Source organism: Cuculus canorus, chromosome 2 (assembly GCF_017976375.1).
Source record: "Cuculus canorus isolate bCucCan1 chromosome 2, bCucCan1.pri, whole genome shotgun sequence".
NCBI classification, from domain to species: Eukaryota; Metazoa; Chordata; class Aves; order Cuculiformes; family Cuculidae; genus Cuculus; species Cuculus canorus.
The window spans coordinates 38680380-38700298 of record NC_071402.1 but is presented as its reverse complement, the minus strand read 5'-3'; the positions used below and the strand labels follow the sequence as shown (position 1 = coordinate 38700298).

Here is a 19919-nt window from a genome sequence, read left to right as displayed (position 1 = left end):
GAATTAGTACATATAGATAGACTTAGCACCTCACTGATTTCCTTTGGCATGACAAATATGAAATGATCCAAGAGTTACTGGATACCATCAGATGTCCCTGATAAATCTCATCAAAAGAACTTGCAAAATTTGCTTATGTTGAGTGTAGACCTGCTATAGAAATAGTGTGGTGGAGAAAAAGTGGTCCTTGTTCCTGAAACAGTCTTCTGAAAATCTGAGAATGACTAGAAGAGACAAATGAAAACTCTTTTGTGTGAATGTCTGTGAGAGTTATTAAGGTTTGGAGGGGGATTAGGCTGCAAATTAATCTGATTAAGACCGGGGTGCAGTGCATTGCTGAAGGAGCTTGTTAATGCTACCTCTTTCACCATGACAGTTGTTCTTAGGAAGGCACTGTTGACTCATTAATTTTTTGCAGGTAAGTATACTTATTTTATGTATTTGTGTAAGTATATAAATATATGCATACTGTGTGTAGATAAACAAAATACAAAGTGTGCATATATTTATGATTTTAAGTATTTACATAAATACATGAAATTTTTTAAGGAACCTAAAATGTGGACTAATGCCTGTAGTCAATCTGACATGAATAATTAAATAAATCATATTAGCACAGCTCTGCTGCAGCAGGTTCCCTTTTCTGTAGCTGTTGATGTTTCACCTCCTCTGCTAGGAAAGGGAGGATTTCAAATTTCATAATCTAAAATTTTCTATAGGGACTGGTTTTTTGGGTTTTTTACTGTGTATCAGTTTCGTTTTGGAGGCTGTCATTGCTCCAGGAGAATACAACCAAGCCCTATGATTAAAGCATTGCTCTGCTAAAGCCAAGGTCATTGGCAAGCAGCACCACAGAACTTGAGGGAGTGTCAAAAATATGATGACCTGATGTCACAGACAAGAAATATAGAAATGCTAGTGTCATGAGGAAGTTTCCAGAGGCATCTCGTGATTCATTGAAATGAAAAGAAAAAGAAAACAGACCCTAGCAGGTCAATACACTTCTGCTGCATATTGTTTCATGTCTCATTTTGTATTATGACTCTTCTGGAGCACTTCAGCAGTGCAGATACTTTTTGGCAATCTATTAGTGGCAGACAGTTTTATTCAATGTACTGTGTAGGAGTTCACTCAAAGATGCAGTGAATTAGCACAACTTTCTGGTTGCCCTTTGCACATACTCTAAAATAAAAATTAGGATCTCCTGACAGAATTCCCAAGAAGTCATGTGGTTTAATTTAAATATCAATAAAATTGACTATTACTTATAACCACTGACTTTTAAGTTTTTAGGGTGCACTGAGGTCATTCGCTCTGATCACGGTTAGAAAACATTTGATTTTTTCCTATAACCTGAAGGATTCACGATCATCTGAGATAGCAGACTATGGCACGTTATGCCCTTGATAGACATGAGACATGAAGGGAACCGGTGATGCAGTTGCTTTCCATCTAGATTCCAGGAGCTTAGCTTTAAGAAAAGTAGCATATAATGCAAGTTAGAGCACATACAGGAAGTGCCTTGCAGTATAGCTGATGATTTTTGAAGCTTTTACACTTCAGCTCACTTTCTTGTAAATGCTGAACTTCTTATTGTAAGGAGGCTTTAACAAAAATGCTGAACGTAACCAGACTTGCCATAAAACGACAAAGGTTGATAATACTGTGAGCTAAATGCATTGCTTCGAGCAAGCAAAGCGGAAAACACAACAGCAGTTGCTTAAACTGCCCTACTAATCTTTAAAAGTGTTCCTGGATGCAGGTAGGAACATTCTAGTTAATCTCAAAAGAGGCAATGATTTTTCTTGTCAGAAGTTTGAACCTTCAAGTCAGTTTTCAAAAATCTTTTTATAGTGCTTTTTAATGTCATTGGTGTCTGATACAGATCGCTAAATTTAGGACCCACTCGCGTTTGTCTCCAGCATAGCATTTATCTGCTTATATAGCAAGGGCTGGGATGATATTCTTATATTTGGGGAAAAAAAGGCAGAGAACATAACCCACCAGAAATGGAGGAAATTATTAAATTTAACTGTACTGTTGTTTCAATATTCCCTTATCCTCATGATTTGTCTTTGTTCACAATTGCTATGCACGACATACAGTTATTTTGATGATAATGAGTTTGAGTCCTGTTTCGGTTAGAGGCTGCTTTGCATCTGTTTCTCATACTGAATACGTGGGCTTTTGGCACAAACTGTTTCTCCCGTTTGTGTACATTTCCTAGTAATGTTAGAACTACCGGTCCAAGAAAGCGCTGGGTTTGCAGATTTTGTCACATCAGGGTGTCCATGATACAAATGACAGAGAATTAGAGAATAACAAACAGTATTATTGTGATCAAGCCAGGGCAGACCTGTCCATTTTACTTGTAGAAATCCAGTCCCCATCAACATTGCAAGAAACTTCTCAATCTGTACATGATTTCTTAACCAATGTCTTTCTCGAATGCTTAGAAGCTGTAAACAGTGGTGAGGTACACAGCATGAGTCTGATCCCTTCTGCTTTGGGTAACAATAAATAAAGTATTGCAAAACAGTGTGGGAAGAGCTTTCTACAGCTCTTTGAGGCAGTTTATCTTTGAGGGAAGATATGTTGGTGACAAATTTTAATTTTGTGGTATTTCAAATCTATGTATAACTCCACAGGGATCTTAGCAATTTTGTTTTTTAAAAAAGGCACAAAAATAATAAAAAGTATTGGTTAAAATGTTCTTGCTGAGACTTAAAATTGCTTTACATTACGAACTCCTTTTTCAAATGTTGATAGTTTTATGAACCTTTTGAAAGGAAGTTTTTTATGGCCTATGATTGGAACTTTTTCACATTTTTATTTTATTGCAAGATTTTTCAAGTCTTGTTTTATCTTTCCTGACTCTCTTCCCTGAAAAGTTTTCCCATAGCATTTGTGCTGGTGGCTATGTATTGGCCTGCCAATGATTTTTCCAGTTCTTCACTATTGCAGTTATGTTTTGGTCTTGTCTTGATTCTTCACCTCAGTCAAAGCCAGATGTGTCTTGAGTGAGGGACCCACCAACCTGCACAGCCCTTGACTTCATACAAACTTTTATTCTATACCCACTCTTCAAAACTGAAAGCAGTGCTCACAGTTTGCTGTCACTCCAAACTCTTGTCTCATCCCTCTGGATCACCAGAGGGAGTAGATGAGAGCAATTTTCAGACTTCGTGCTTGGCTTAATGTCATGTCAAGCACTCCATTGGAGCACAACAGCTTTTCTGGGTAGTCCTGACTTCTTTGTGCTCGTGTTGAACTTCTGTGCTCGTGTTAAGCTTCCTATGACAAGTGATGAGCGAGGCTCACATTGATCCCATTATCTGTCTCATGGTGTTTTTTCCTGTGTGTTTGGAGCTTATTTCTGCCATACTGTATTACCTCTCTGGGCTGTTTCTCAGACAGAGACTGCCACAAAAGGGAGGTAGACCATGGAAAAGGCATAAGCCATGGAGCGGGGATTTGAGCATGGATCTGAATATTGCCAAAGATGAGAGTCTTTGGCAAATATGAGAGTCAAAGATCATCTTTAGGGACAAGTTTCAGAAAACAGCCCTCTGCTATTTTTTACGAGTAATGCTAATGCTGCATGACCCAAGAGAACAGTATGCTTCACTTGTTGACTTCTGCCTCTGGCTTTCCAAAGACTTTGCTAGTAAGTTCAGTAAGTCTAATTTTAAAATGGTTTGTTTTGCAAGGCAGGGAATGACTCCCTGAGCATGTGGCAAGTTAAACAACATAGAGAAACTATTTTTGATGTTTAAGTAGATCATCTGCCTGTTTTTCGAATAAAGTTGCGAGTTATTTTGTTCACTTTAAAAAAAATCAAATTTGACAACACTCTCAAGGAGTGAAAGAAGTAAAAGAAGGAGAAGACAGTATTAACACATACATCTATTTTTGCAGGGTGAGTGGGGGTGAGGTGACGTAGTCAAATGGTTAACAAGTGTTAGGGTGGACTGATTAGGGAAGAAAAATGTGTTAAATCAATATAACTTTCTAACAGTAGTTGTGCTTGATACGGAAATCCTTTCCTGTAATCATGGTCCGATGTCATGGTTACAGAATTTATTCAATCTGTGAATCTCTTATTCTGTGTGAATAAAAATCATGAACCTCAAACCTCATCACCTTCCAAAATGATGGCCTTTATATTTCTTAACTACTCTCAGCCCATGGTGCTGGGGTTGCCTCATCATCTGTGTATGAAGATCTTTATGTTGTGAATTTTCTTTTTTAGTAATAATTAATTTATGTATATCACATGGTCTCTCTGGCCTAGCATGCATTGGATTTGCAACCACTGTTGACTGTTATATTTTCAGCAGCTACCTCAACCTAGAGAGCAAGAGTTCAACTTGAGTCAATAGTTAATATCCAAAAATTATCATCCCAACAAAGAGAACGTGGAAGCTACTGAGACGTCTCCCTGTTTGCCAATGGACTTCTTCAGTATTATCTGCCCAGGCCTTCAAAACCAATTTATTCAGCAGTATTGAGAGGAGATGGAGAATCACTGGTTGCGCACAGAGCAAGATGGCACCAGAACCTGTGGTTTCAGAAAGCAACAGTGTGGAAAACGCTGCCATCAGGAGTCTTTGTCTAACAGCTGATGCTCATGCTTCAAAGTACTACAATTAGAGTAGGTTTCGTTAATGCTGGAACACGTAGTTTGTATCTAATGAGGGTTAATGTCTCCTTGAAATTAGATACTAAAGGATGTGTCCCTTGCCCATGCCAACACCACTGAATCTTAAATAAAAATTTAATTGAGTGTAAGAAATTAAGAGGAAATTTACTGTGTTTTCACTAATGTTATGCATATTATCTTTTATTACCTGTTGACCAGGTGTTTATTTGAAAATCTTTTCTCCTCACTGTTAGAAACTGGGATGCTAGTCAGAACTAGGTCATCCTTGTTACTCTTAGGAAATGAAATGGGATTGTTTATTGTCTCAGCCTAATTAGTATTCATTTTAAGAAGCATTATAGTATGTATCAACGTTATAAAAGTGTTAGGAAGGTACCACACAAGCAACACTGAAGTCAAGATCTCAGACATTATGCTTTTCAGGCCCTTGTGCTCTTGCACTATTCTTTAACATTTCAAGTTTTGACTTCTTCTTGGGTCAAAAAAGCAGGCCTTGCCGAACTAACCCGATCGTCTTCTCTGACAAAGTGACCAGCCTACTGGATGAGGGAAAGGCTGTGGATGTTGTCTTCTTGGACTTCAGTAAAGCCTTTGACACAGTTTCTAACAGCATTCTGCTTCAGAAACTGTCTGCTTCTGGCCTGGACAGGTGCACACTCTCCTGGGTTGAAAACTGGTTGGATGGCCGGGCCCAGAGAGTGGTGGTAAATGGAGTGAACTCCAGATGGAAACCAGTCACAAGTGGTGTCCCCAGGGCTCAGTGCTGGGTCCAGCTCTGTTCAATGTCTTTCTCAGTGACCTGGATGAGGGGATTGAATGCACCCTAAGTAAATCTGCGGGCGACACTAAGCTGCGTGGAAGTGTGGATCTGCTGGAGGGTAGGGAAGCTCTTCAAAGGGATCTGAACTGGCTGGACTACTGGGCTGAGACCAATGGCATGAGGTTTAACAAGGGCAAATGCCGGGTCCTGCACTTGGGGCACAACAACCCTATGCAGTGCTACAGACTGGGGGAAGAGTGGCTGGAAAGCTGCCAGGAGAAGGACCTTGATTGACAGCCGTCTGACCATGAGCCAGCAGTGTGACCAGGTGGGCAAGAAAGCCGAAGGCATCTTGGCCTGTATCAGAAACAGGATGGCCAGCAGGTCCAGGGAGGTTATTCTGTCCCTGTACTCGGCACTTATGAGACTGCACATCGAATGCTGTGTTTGGTTCTGGGCCCCTCGCTCCAAGAAGGATGTTGAGGCTCTGGAGCGTGTCCAGAGAAGAGCAACGGAGCTGGTGAGGGGACCAGAGAAAAAGTGTTATGAGGAGCGGCTGAGGGAACTGAGGTTGTTTAGCCTTGAGAAGAGGAGGCTGAGGGGAGACCTTATTGCTCTCTACAACAACGTGAAAGGAGGTTGTGGAGAGGAGGGAGCTGGCCTCTTCTCCCAAGTGACAGGGGACAGGACAAGGGGGGATGGCCTGAAGCTCCACCAGGGGAGGTTCAGGCTGGACATCCAGAAAAGATTTTTCACAGAAAGGGTCATTGGGCACTGGCAGAGGCTGCCCAGGGAGGGAGTTGAGTCACCTTCCCTGGAGGTGTTTAAAGACAGGTGGATGAGATACTCAGGGGCATGGTTTAGTGGTTGATAGGAATGATTGGACTCGATGATCCTGGAGGTCTTCTCCAACCTAGTGATTCTGTGATTCTGTCTGATGGAGGAAAAAGTACTTCACCTCTATCCCACTGAAAATGGGGGTTTCTGTCTTTCTTACAATTTTACTAAGAGTATATTTTTCAGATGCTAACAAGGAATTAAAGAAATACAAAATAACTGGTCAGAAACATACAGTGAAAAAAAAATTATTTCTTCCATGCATAATCATCATGTGAAAACATTATATTTTTTTGTTATTTGAGGCAATCTTGGTGTGTTGTGGGTTTTTTTTTTCCCTGACGTTTTAGTGGGGTTTTTTCTTCACATCTTGTGATTTTAGTTAGTCTTAATTTCTCATTATTTTTGTGTTGTTATAGGCACTGTACATAACGTGTAGACAAGTGAAAGGGACATCATCCTTATTATTGCTCTTTAGTTATAAAGTATGTTATTCTATTATATGTTAAAATTTATCTTGATTCACCACTGAAACACAGAGTCATAAATTCACAGAATGATGTGTGTCAGAAGGGACCTTCAAAGATCATCTAGGCCAAGTATGGGCAGGGACATCTTCCACAAGATCAGGTTGCTCAAAGCCCTGCCCAATAGGAAATGCCCATTTGAAAGGAAATGTATAATATAAGCAGATATAAAGAAATCAAATATTATCTCCAAGCACTTAGAAACCAGTATTATTGGAATTTAAAGGGATTACATCTAACCTAAAAGGAAGTACCTGCCACAGCAGTGATTTCCAATAATGATCAAAATTAATCCTTGGGCTGACAGCCTACACAAATGTTATACATAGTTTAAAATCTTAAGAAGCTGTAGACATTTAAGCGAGACTCCTCCTTAGTAGAAGAGTAATTGTTGGGCTGATTCTATGCTCAGGAGCAAACTTCTTACCACGGACTGGAGTATTGCTTCAGTGCTAACTGAAAAATGGAGGAGTAAGACACGCAGCAGCATTCTTCTATAAGAAATAAGCAGTTTACGTTACATCACCAGCTAAGGATTATGCATTTTACATAAATTTGCCCATACAAATTTACTGAGAGTAGAAGGAGAATGACAAAAGCTGTGACATCAGCGTCACAGACATCATGATTTATTCCCACAGTTGTGCTAACAAAGCGTTGATACACACTAACCCATGTGGTAAATCATATTCCTACTCAACAAAGAGTTACTGAAATAGATGAGAGTGAATATGTGTGTGCTGCATGACAAGTGGCACTTACGGTTGACAGTTGTTAAAAGCACTTGGTAACAGTGTACACTCTCTGGCATTGTTGTATGAAGAAAGCCTCAGCTGTTTCCTGTGACTATATATTTATAATTATATTTTCATTAAACTGAATTGTCTGTTAGCTTCTCATTTCACAAGTCATTTTTATATCACAGCTGAAAATTTTCTAAACTGGTATCAAAGAATGACGTGCAAAGTGAAAAGACAAATGTCTCATCAGCTCTAAATAATGCTCCAGCAAGTCCGCATTTTGAGGGTAAAGATGTTACAGAGAGCAAAGCAGTAAATGACAAAGGCAGATTTCTTACTGCTAACAAACAGTAACAGAGCCTGTGAGGTTGTAATTCACCGGTTAATATTCAGGTGTGGCCAAAATAAAGGCAGTTAACAGAGGAAAACAACAGAAGGACTCCTTCTGCACCAAATGTTCCTTTGGTCAGGGTGAAAAAAAATATATGCAGACAGAGTGACAGGACAGATTTTCAGAGTGGGATGCAAAGGGCAAATCAGTGTCACGGTGGTTGGCTTGTGTGGAAATCGGAATATTTTGTGGACATATGGCTGATAATTTTGCACACATTTTTTATGGCTACCTTAGAGTTGAGGTGGGGAATGATGGAAACCTAAATCTGAATTAATTAAAATGCCAATATAACTGATCTCATATTATCTCCAAAAAGAAGGCTGGGGTTTGGTATTTAAATGGCGTCCATTCAACTTCAGTGTACCTAAATCTATTGTTAATTCTGATGAATTTTCCTGAAGTAGGAAGCATAGATAAGCTGTTAGAAAAATCTTCAGAGCGTTAGTGTATTTGCCACTTTCACTGCCCCAAGCAGAAGTGGAATAACGTTAACTAAAATGCATAGACTTCATACAGCTACAATGCAGCCAGTACACATTATGGTAGATTTAAGGCCTTATTGGACAAGCTGTAGTTGAGGCTGAAGTTAATTTGAGTGAAGAGAAGTTGTTCTGTGTATTTTAAACCCAGATCAGTTCACAGAAGTTGATTTCTTAGCTTACCTGAGATGAGGGTAAGCTGGATGAATGGCAGAGTGGAGAAAAGAGAGCAGGATGATTGGCTAGAGAAGAACTTTCATTTCAATCTTTGGAAGCTGAAACAGTCTGCCCAGTTGTGTTTCTACTTAAAATAATAGTTATTATTTGTAGTTATTACTTTAAATCAATGTTGTGGAAGTTAGTTTTACATTATCTCCAGTACTATATTGTAAAATGGTCTCTGTTAAAAAAATTAATTCTTAAGTGCTGTTCTAGTCAAGTGACACCAAAATTGCTTTCCAGGCTGTAAGTCCATGGAGATGTAGGATGTGCACTGTGTTTTGTACAGTACGTGGTACTATGGTTCTTCTGCCAGGCAGAAGCACCTATGCACAATTACAAAATAAACAACAAATGCTTGTAATTTCCTCTCTCCCCTTTAATGGTCTATTTTCATGTTAAAATTACTGGGGTGAGCGAGAAGACAATTTATTAATCTCATTTTCCTTTTAATAATTGTAAACTGTTCTTTCCTTTGCTTTACCTTAAATAACACAAAAGTTAGAGATTTTCACACTTTTTCCCTCTGTCTCCTAGGAAACTGATCTCATGACCTTTAACATCTCAATGCACCGTTCTTGGTGGCGGGAACATGGGCCCGGCTGCATACGAAGGGTGGTGCGTCCTTCTGCCCCTGGCATCCTAGATGATTACTCCTATGTCTCCGTGACAGGCTGCATAATTGATTTCCAGTACCTAGAGGTCATTCACAGCGCTATCCAAATACTCCTGTCTGTAAGTTCGCGTTTCTGTTTGTACTTGGATACCAGCAGTCTGTTCGCAACCTGTTTGATGTCTCTGTCCTGAAAGGGTGATGAAGTACCTGATGGATAGTAGCACAGATTTTTAATTTTATTTTGAATTAGAGAATGATATTCATGTTATTAAAATGTGCACTGTTCTTTTCTTTTCTTATACCTAGTAAAATTCTGTACAGGCGTAGTTCTCATTCTTGCCTTTGCGGTGACAGGTGAAAATTAATTTGGGTTCTTGCCTTTCATTCGCTGAGACATGTATAGCAAAGAAGAGCAGACTTGTCCAAAATTAATTTGCCTAAACCTTTCCAAAGTTCACAATCAATGATGATATTTATTCAGCCCTGAATGTAAACATATCTTACATGATACATGGCTAAGTTTCTTCACAAAGTGAGATATGGATATAACACTTGAAAAAGGTCAGGCAAGTATTGGGAATTAAAGTACTTTCTTGTATTTAACCATGTTATTTGTTCTTACCTGGAACTGTGTTATCAGAACACACTGCCTCCGTGATCCACATTTTGTAGTTACAATACTGGTCAAAAACTGCAAACACAAGAAGTCATAAAAAGTTTGCAGTGCAGGGCAGTACTGGCGCTAGGTCAGTTGCTTTGGAAGCAACAACCCAGTCTTGGCCACAGTCTTTCCTCAATATATTGGCTGCTTCTGTTTGTAATTAAAAGGTTGTTTAGCATGAGCTGTGTTTGATCTCCTAGAAGTGGTAGCTCGTTCTCTGTGTGTGGTACATAGCAATCGGCCAGCCCAAAGCATACCCAGACATCTGGACCTAGTTTGAGAACAAAAATGGTTGTGGCTCGTGTTCCAACCCATAGCAAGCAGTGCTTGTCAGGCAGTGGGAGAAGAGATACAGGCTACAGTCCACGTCTGCTAATCAGGGGACCGACCGAGTCTGAGCAACCAAAAAGGCTGGATGTTCCTGGTCTATTCAGTACTTCAAAATGTTTTACTAACTGACACGTAAATACTGCCACTAGCAAAGTAAAAGGGATCTGCAAGATAAATGTCATTAATTTAAAATTATTTTCAAATTTTCATTTTTAATTTTTTTCAAGAGAAGGACATTTCTCCTTTGAAAGAAAAAATTCAATGTGTATGGTTTCCTCTATCATCCTATCCAATGGTTTAGAATGAAGGAAACTAAAAGTTCGACGTAATTTCTCTGAATTACTAAACGTGTTTTGTAAGATGCCAAGTGCTTTTTCCTTGCCATTTTCAATCAAAATTTGATAAACTTGTATCTTACAGCAGTGATTACGCAAGATCTACTTGACAGTCCAGGTCTGAATTAGTGTACTTGATTAGTGCACCATTGACATCATAAGCACCTGCACATCCCATGTACCTGCTCCTGGCCTTTCGGCTTCTCGTGCACCAGTAGTATCGCAAGCACTTACACAAGTCTTCTGACTGTCATTCAGACAGTGAGCAAACTCTTAGAGTCAGTATTTTCCAGTGAATACAAAATCGCTTCTCTTCAGACCCAGCCCTGTGTGTATCAACATAGAACACTGCTGTGAAGAAGGCCTCATAGGAGAGTTTTGCGCACTGCATCTGCAAAGCTTAACTGAATGCACTTTCTTTACTTTTGTGGGTGCCTGATACTCAAAGCAGGTTGCTTCTCCCTTGAGCTTTTCATTTGCTGCAAATTTCCCTTGCAATTCAGTGTTGTTCACTCTGCTTCAGTGAACCGGTACAAGGGAAACCAAGGTGTGATTGGATTAAAAGGAGAAAACCATGAATATGTCCAATACTTCCTCACTTCTATAAGAAAAAATGTATTGTATTAAATTTTTTTTCTAGAATTTTCATTATTAGAAACAAATTTAGAGTTCAGCGGAAATACAGCTTGTTGTTGAATTCAGGATGTTTTCTTCTGTGCTTATCAGTACACTACAGTTCTCGTGAAAATTTATCAAATGACAGGAACATAAATATTAGTATTAGAATAGTAGAATAAAATATTTAACATATACACATAAAAGAAATATGAACATTGAAAAGTATAAAATGTAATAATAATTATATAGTGTAAGAGGTAGCAGGTCTTGCCTTTCTTGTGGAGTGACTGCCTGGAACAATCAGAAAGAAATTTTGGGTACAATTCATTGCAAGTTCAAAATGTGCAAGGAATGTTCTAAGGAACTTAGAAGGCTTGACTGTGAATTAAATGTTTGCCAGTTTCAGATACTGGTTTTGACTGATGTACAAAATGTTAAAAGTAGAATCCCATCCACAAAGTAAGGTTTTCCTCCAGTCTTATTATCTTGCCACCCCATCTCTCAGGCGTTATGATTCACATACCATGAGTCTGTACTTAGTTTCCATTCTGAATTGTGATTTATGTTCGTTTAATTTATTGTCATGCAGAGCAGAAGCCACTGCCTAGATTATAAGACTTGTTGCATTTTCCTCCCGTTTTCTGAGTAGTGTTGACCTGAGGAAGTTTCCATACATTTCTGATGCATAAATGGTTTGCTAATTGGGATACCAATTTAATTTCTTAGTTAAAAGGTCATTTAAGTTGTCTTTTTACAGTACTGAAGAATTATAGAACAGAAGAGCCTTCTTTTTCTCTTTTCCTAGCAGCTAGTCCTGAAAGTAGCCGATTCCTTTTTGGACCTTACAACCTACTTAATTTTCATAACATTTTTATGTAGCAGTAGTAGCGTAACAAACCATTTTACAGTGTAACAAAAAATTTATTGGCATAACAAATCATTTTATCAGGCTAACCCTTGTCCAAATGACTGGGAAGGTGAGCACTTCCGTTTGATAGGGAGTTAGAGCCTCTGTAAGAAGAAATCCCTCCAGGGGTAAATATTGGGTACCTGTCAAGATATATAACTCGCTAGCTGCAGTTCTCCATTTTTTTAAAGGTGACTTTTTATTGAAATCTTTTTTTTTAACTGGTATAAAAATTTTTGTATGCACAGAATGCTGCGACTGTTACTACATTAGACCCTGCTTCAGGGAATAGGTTCGACAGTTATTTATTAAATTCTAACACTCTAAGGCTCTTTTTTTATTTGCTTTATAGTTGTTTCTAAAAAAAAATATCTTTTATTGATGGAACAGTTACTTTGCATCTCATACTGATTCTGGATGTCTGTTGAAGTGACTGTGAGTTGAAGGTGTTAAGCATTTTTTTTAAATCGGTGGAAAATCAAGACAAATATGAGAGTGGGATGCAATTAGTAGTAAAGAAGAAATATATTTAAATTGTGTATATTTAAATCTACATTTATCTAATATGTAGGGCACAGTATATATTATTTTGATGAATTAATCCTTCTGCACAACACCTTTAAGATAAAATGCAAGGCACATCATCTCTATTGAAAATTGAATTTTTGGAAAACAAATGGATATTACAGTCAAAATGATCACAGCTTAGCAACTTTGAGAAAGGCTCTTCATACCATCTTTTTTGTTATTTGGAAACAGATAATGCAAACTGGGAATATTAAATGCCAGGTAGATGCTGGTTTTAATAACCTGAGATTTGAAAAGTTTTCTAAGTGATTGCAGAGAAATTTCTATTAGACCCTGAGTCTAATATCATAGCAAGCTTGTTCACAGCTACACTCTGAAACAGAGACCCCCTAAGCCAGGGTTCACCAACGTAGCTCTGGAATTAGCAGCCATATAACTTCATCAGTGCTGGAAAAGAAAAATGAATTAATTTTGGCAGAGCGACAAACTGACACAATTGACAGCTTCTGGCAATAGGAGCGACCACCTTCTTAGAACACTCGTCGCACAATGTGAGGTTAACTTTCCATCTGTTTCTCATCATTTTCCTCTTCACTGTAGAGGAGTCAAACCTAATATCTAGAACTCTGAAGGAGGAAAAAAAAAAAAAAAAAAAGAGGAAGGAAAGGAAACATGGAAAACATTCAAGCTGTTTGGAATGTTGATGCTGATCAAATGCAGGATATTTTGAAGAAAAGCACTGGTTTACTTAGCAGATGTCCATCTGTTGCCTCTCTTAAGTGTCACGTGTTATAACCTCTGTGTGACTGCTGGACCTGCAGATGAGGAACACTCACAGAAAAATACTCCTGGAGAGTCACATCATATTCACTACAGTGTAAAGCCAGGGAAAGACATGATATAGAAAGATTAAGGATGTTGAATCTTTTCTGTAGTGGAATTAAAAGCAGTGAACACAGTGAACATACCTGCCTAACGTAAGGTCAGACACCAGTCAATGGGCAATAACTTACTAGTAATACTACAAAGCACAAAACATTGCCAGAAAAATTTATTACTTTCTACACAATATAATGAAATCGTAATATCACCAGTATAAAAAAAAAACGCTTCCGGCAGACAGACTGGGAGTTGCATGCTGTGATCACTGTGAGTTTGAATGATTCTCTGATCTTTTTCAGAGAAACTTATCCCCAGTCTTTTTGATATGGTAGAGAAAGGTATGTTTTCATGTGACATCTAGTGGTTACAGTGGCATTTATGACAGTACACAATGCCAGGCAGGTAATATTGGACTAATCTCAGGAGGTGTTATTAATATCCTCTTTTGAGGTTAGTTAATTCTGACAGTGGTGACACTGGAGATGGCAGTGGGTTTCCATTCAGAGGCATTCTGTCATTTTAAGCTCTTTGTGCAGGAGTGTGTCAGCATTTTCAGCTCTTCATTAAGCAACGTACATCTGTCTCATGCCTGTTGTTCTGCCACCTTCTTCTCAGATGGAGAATGGGGTATTGAGCTTTGTCTGCATAAGGACTGAGTTTTTATGCTGTTTCTGAATGTTGTTTCACTCTTGAACATGTGCCCTCTTGATGTGCTGACAGAAGAGAAAGCTGAAACCACTTTGAACTTGGGGTATGTATCTGCAAGGCTTGAGATGTTTTTATTTATTGTAGCAATTAATTTCATTTATATTTGGCCTCATTCTGGCCCCTCAGAAAGGTCTGTCTTTTGAGTAATTATTGAGGTGAAAGTACTATCAGATGTAGTAGGGCTGCTGACCATAATTTTAGTATGAAACCCTTTCTCGGGTGCTCCAGAGACCACTGAGTCCAAAACCATTAAAAGTGTTTGAAGATAAAGATGTTGACCTTCCTTCGGTATTAATTGCCTTGACCTGGAGCATGTGTTCACTCTGCTACAGGAACATATCTGGTATGCATACAGCGGTGGTATGCATACATCACTGTAGAGCAGAGGTGGACAAATTCATATCTCGGTATATCTAACTATGAGTCTGTATGCAAAAGATGACAAAACCACATGTAAATGGTCATTGTCTCCAAGATTTGAGTTAAACAAAAGGAACATAAAAAGCATAACTACTAAAATACATGTCCTGAGAAGTTGCCTTCTCAATGCACTTTTCAGTTCCAGAATCTGTAAATAGTGTATACTTTCTACGTATGACATATCCAGATGACTTTTGAATATCTGCGGGGAGATACTCTACAACCTCTCTGAGCAACCCCTGCCAATGCTCTGTCACCCTCACAGTAACAAAAGCATTTCCTAATGCTCAGAGGGAACCTCCTGTGCTTTAGTTTGTGCCCATTGCCTCTAGACCTGCCACTGGGCATCACTGAAAAGAGCCTGGCCCCGTTCTCTATGTACCCTCCTTTTGTGTGTTGGTAAGATTACTCCAGAGCTTTCTCTTCTCCAGCCTGAACAGTCCTGACTCTCAGTCCTTCTTCATATGAGAGACGCTCCAGTTTCTTAATCATCCTTGTGGCCCTTCTCTGCACCCTCTCCAGTATGTCTGTGTTTCTCTTGCACTGAGGAGCCCAGAACTGGACGCAGTACTCTAGGTCTAGTCTTAGCAGCACTGAGCAGAGGGGCAGGATCACCACCCTTGACCTGCTGGCAATACTTTGTCTAAAGTAGTCCAGGATACCATTTAACTTTCTTTGTGGCAAGGGCACATTGCTGACTCTTGTTCAACCTCATGTCCACCAAGACCTTCAGGTCTTTCTATGCCAAGTTGCTTTGCAGAGGGGTGCCCCCCAGCACGTACGAGTGCATGAAGTTGTTCTTCTCAGGTGCAGGACTTTGCACTTTCTTTTGTAGAACTTCATGAGGCATGACATGCTAAAAAGAATAATGTATTAGTACTTCCAGCTCTTACCTCATTTTCTGTAAAAATACTACTTGGCTGTCCAAAAGATTCAGAATAATTGATGCAAATTGATGCTGAACACTTCTAAAGATCTAACTGTTAATATTCTAAGACTCGTCAGCCTTACATTAGCAGATTCTCCTGTTTTAATTAACCAGGTAGGATGATATCAAATATTTTGAAATTTTGTTGCTGTTATGACAATTCATGTTAATTCCATCATGCCTGTCATAAAGATCATTAGTTCCTCTTATTTTTGAGAAATTAATTCCTCTTACTTTTCCCTCACAAGTCTCTGTTGTTTTATATGTTCTTCTCTCCAGAACATACAGCGTATGTATCTTCCATAATGAAATGAAAAACAGTGTGTTCTGATTACATTATTTCTGGATATCTGTCACCAGTCAGTGCTTTATATTGACCTTATGCAATTGCCTCACTTTGTGAATTATTTCTGCCCTGCTATCTTCAAAGAATCTGCCAAATGTTGATTATTTGACATGAAAATGAATTAATACATTTGGTAGACATAAATGCTTTTTTCATCAGAGAAAAACAGAATTTAATTAACAACCATATTTAGGACAACAGACATTAATATGGAGTTTATGAGTCTCGTGTAAATAATTAATCAAGGGAAACATTATGACTGTTGAGCTATAGAGAGACTAACATCGGGAGCAGTGCTGGAGTGAGTTAATAAAGTTCAGATCATTGGCCAAGCTTTTACTACTGAGCTATAAGTTTGATTTCTTTTTGGGTTAATTTGGATGTCTCTTTTTCTATCCCTAATGTTAAGAATTGCCTTCTCTATGCCATTTGAAAAGCTCCAGGAGTTGCTCTGAAAGAGGTTGAAAAGCAGCTTTTGCCCCTCCTTTCAGGCAGCCAGAGCTGCAGGTTGGTTTGCATTCATTTAAATTTAGCAGAAGGACTAATGATATCAATATATAATATGGTTCCTCCAGGGCACTGCAGCAACCCCTTTTTTCCCATTAGTTATGGCCCTGATATTATTAGAACTGTACAGAAAAGGACTCTAGGAAGCCTATCGTGTATGTTATTCTCCAAATAAAATCCCTGTAGGGGCAAACACCAGTGCTCAGGCAGGATCGTTGCTCTCTTTCCATTTCCTCAAGTGACATGCAGCTGATGAAGCAAGGCGGTCAACATCAGCATGTGATAGAAGACAAGGTAATTTAGCGTTAAAAGCGACAGGAAAGGTACACGAATAAAATATAGTTGTCCTGAAGTTATTACATCTTTTCTTGACTTTTTGTTTGCATTTTTTCACCTGTTTTATTTAGAAAACAGTTAATATCTTCTTTTACATAAAAAACAACTGCACATGAGGCATGAAAAATTAACTTTGCATTGTCTGCAGAGATGATGTTCAGTATTACTCTGAAGAGGGTACGAAAGATATATCTGTTCTTCTTCTTCGTTATCATGATTGCCAAGAACATTTGTCTTTTAGCTGTATGAACAGTCAGTTAATGTGGGCTGTTGGCTTGTGAAAGATTAATTATAGTTGTCACCAGATTATTAAAAATCAGAAAAATGTTTTCATCCTGAGCAATGTTACAGGGGAGTTGTTGGTCTCTGGAACAGACTGCAGAGAAGATGGCTTGTGCAAATGGCTTTTGAAGTTGCTCCCAGTTCTTTGCAGTAGTTGCCTTATTGTATTTGTATGGCAGTTTATGCTTGGTGCAGTTCCTCCAGTGTTTATATCAGATCAGAGATACATACAGCCCTTTGCCAATAATGAGCCTTCGGCATTAAAAAAATATTACCAGGACAAACAAAATTAGTTAGAGACTGTATCTGCACGTACATTCTAGAAATGACCTTGTCCTTTCTTGTTAGATTTAGTTTAACTCCATTATGTATGGTAGCGCGTAGGTAGTAAAATACACAAGTATATTTGTCTGATTACCAGTCTGGATCAATAAAGCAACTACATGAGACAGAAGCAAGAAAAATCTGTGGTTTTTCCACCTTGGTTGTCCTTTCCAGGGACTTCTGCCTTTTCAAGCTGCTCATTTAAAGAAACTGAAACCACTCATTTATCTATTAACTTGTGACATGGATTTTTGAAAAACAGGTACACAACTTCTGCAGTGGAGCTAGCTAAGGGTGAGGGGATAGGGGATAGCAATTTATGCACTAGCAATATAATAGTGCCTTCACCTTGTCAACTAATCAATATAAGTAAATTGTTCTGGACTGCTTGCATTACTTAATCTAGATTTGTTTTCCATTTTACATGAAAATTACTCTGCCATTTTTTCAATATCGTACAAAAAAAATCAGTGAAACTATGCAGGTATTATGAAACATTTTTATTTACACAAAAAAGATTTACAGTAAAAATAGAAATCATTTGCTTATTTTAATTTTTTTAGAGTTCATTAGTATTTCAATAAAAATTATGCAGAAACACTGGAGATAAATGGAAGATTTGAAAAATATAAACTTCTTTCCCTTCAACTTTTGCCCAAAATTACCTCCTCTATGGCAGAAGCAGTGTAGTAGACTATATTTCTGCAACTTAGTTACTGTAATTCTCAGTTAGATACTTTCATTCAGATCCATTTCCACTACTTCCAAGTTAATCTGAACTGACATTGAATGGGGAACTGCAGCAGCCAGTGAACAGAAAACTTGGTCGTCACTGATTCAGATCATAGAATCATAGAATTGCTGGTTGGAAAAGACTTTGAGATCGAGTTCAACCATAATTGTGCACTACTAAACCATATCCCTAAGCACTTCATCTACCTGTCTTTTAAACACCTCTGGGGATGGTGATTCATCCACCTCCCTGGCAGCCTCTGCCAGTGCCTGATAACCCTTTTGGTGAAGAATTTTTTCCTGATGTCCAATCTGAACCTCCGTTGGTGCAAATTGAAGCCATTTCCTCTTGTCTATCACCTATCAGTTGGGAGAAGAGACCAACACCCGCCTCACTACAACCTCCTTTTAGGTAGTTGTAGAGACCAATAGGGTTTCCCGTCAGCCTCCTTTTCTCCAGACTAAACAGCCTCAGTTCCCTCTGCTGCTCCCCATAAGACTTGTGCTCCAGACCCTTCACCGGCTTTGTTGCCCTTCCCTGGAAACACTCCAGGATCTCAATGTCTTTCTTGTGGGGAGAGGCCCAAAACTGAACACGGTATTCAAGGTGTGGCCTCACCAGTACTGAGTACAGGGGCAGAATCTCTTCCCTGGTCCTGCTGGCCATGCTGTTTCTGGTACTAGCCAAGATGCTATTGGCCTTCTTGGCCACCTGGGCACACTGCTGGCTCATGTTCATTCAGCTGTCAGCCAACACTACCAGATCCTTCTCTGCCAGGCAGTTTTCTAGCAACTCTTTCCCAGGCCTGTAGTGCGGCATGGGGTTATTGTGTCCCAAGTGCAGGACTTAGCACTTGGCCTTGTTGGACCTTATCCCATTCATCTCAGCCCATTGATCCAGCTTGTTCTGAACCCTCTGTAGAGCCTTCCTATCCTCAAGCAGAATGACACTTCCTCCCAGCTTAGTGTGATCCACGAACTTACTAAGGGTGCGTTCAATCCCTTCATCCAGGTCATCGATAAAGATATTGAACAGAACTGGACCCAGCGCTGAGCCCTGGGGAACATCGCTTGTGACCAGCCTCCAATGAGGTTTACCTCCATTTACCTTGAATCTTTGGCCATCTAGCCGGTTTTTAACCCAGCAGAGGGTGCACCTGTCCAGGCCAGCAGCAGTCAGTTTCTGAAGCAGAGTACTGTGAGAAATAGTGTCAGTGGCTTTACTGAAGTCTAGGTACACTATGTCCACAGCCTTTCCCTCATCCATTAAGCAGGTAACCTTGTCATAGAAAGAGGTCAGGTTAGGTTGGCAGGACCTGCCTTTCATAATCCCGTGCTGACTGGACCTGATCACCTGGTTGTCTTGTATGTGCTGTGTGATAGCACTCAAGGTGATCTGTTCCATGACCTTCCCTGGGACTGAGGTCAGACTGATAGCCCTGTAGTTCCCTGGGTCTTGCCTCTGATCCTTCTTGTAAATGTCTCTTGTGAGACCCCACCTGGAGTATTGTGTCCAGTTCTGGAATCCCCAACATAAGAAGGATATGGAACTGTGGGAATGGATCCAGAGGAGGGCTATGAAGATGATCAGAGGGATGGAACGCCTTTGCTATAAGGACAGGCTGAGAAAGTTGTGGTTGTTCAGCCTGGAGAAGAGGAGGCTCCAGGGAGACCTTATAGTAGCCTTCCAGTACCTGAAGGGAGGCTACAAGAAAGCTGAGGAGGGACTTTTTAGAAGGGAATGTATTGATAAGATGAGGAGGAATGGGTATAAATTGCAGAGGGGAAGATTTAGATTAGACGTTAGGAAGAAATTATTCACAATGAGGGCGGTAAGGCA

At 39.4% G+C, this 19919-nt stretch overlaps 1 protein-coding gene across 3 annotated transcripts in view; it reads left to right on the top strand.

Annotated features, from left to right (window-relative positions):
• Nucleotides 1-19919, top strand: part of NKAIN3 (sodium/potassium transporting ATPase interacting 3) — a 376724-nt gene that overhangs the window by 277251 nt on the left and 79554 nt on the right. For all 3 annotated transcript variants that reach the window (XM_054060671.1, XM_054060672.1, XM_054060670.1), the window contains one exon: nt 9157-9354. In XM_054060671.1, the coding sequence (XP_053916646.1) occupies nt 9157-9354 (198 nt within the window). The remainder of the gene's footprint in view (nt 1-9156; nt 9355-19919) is intronic.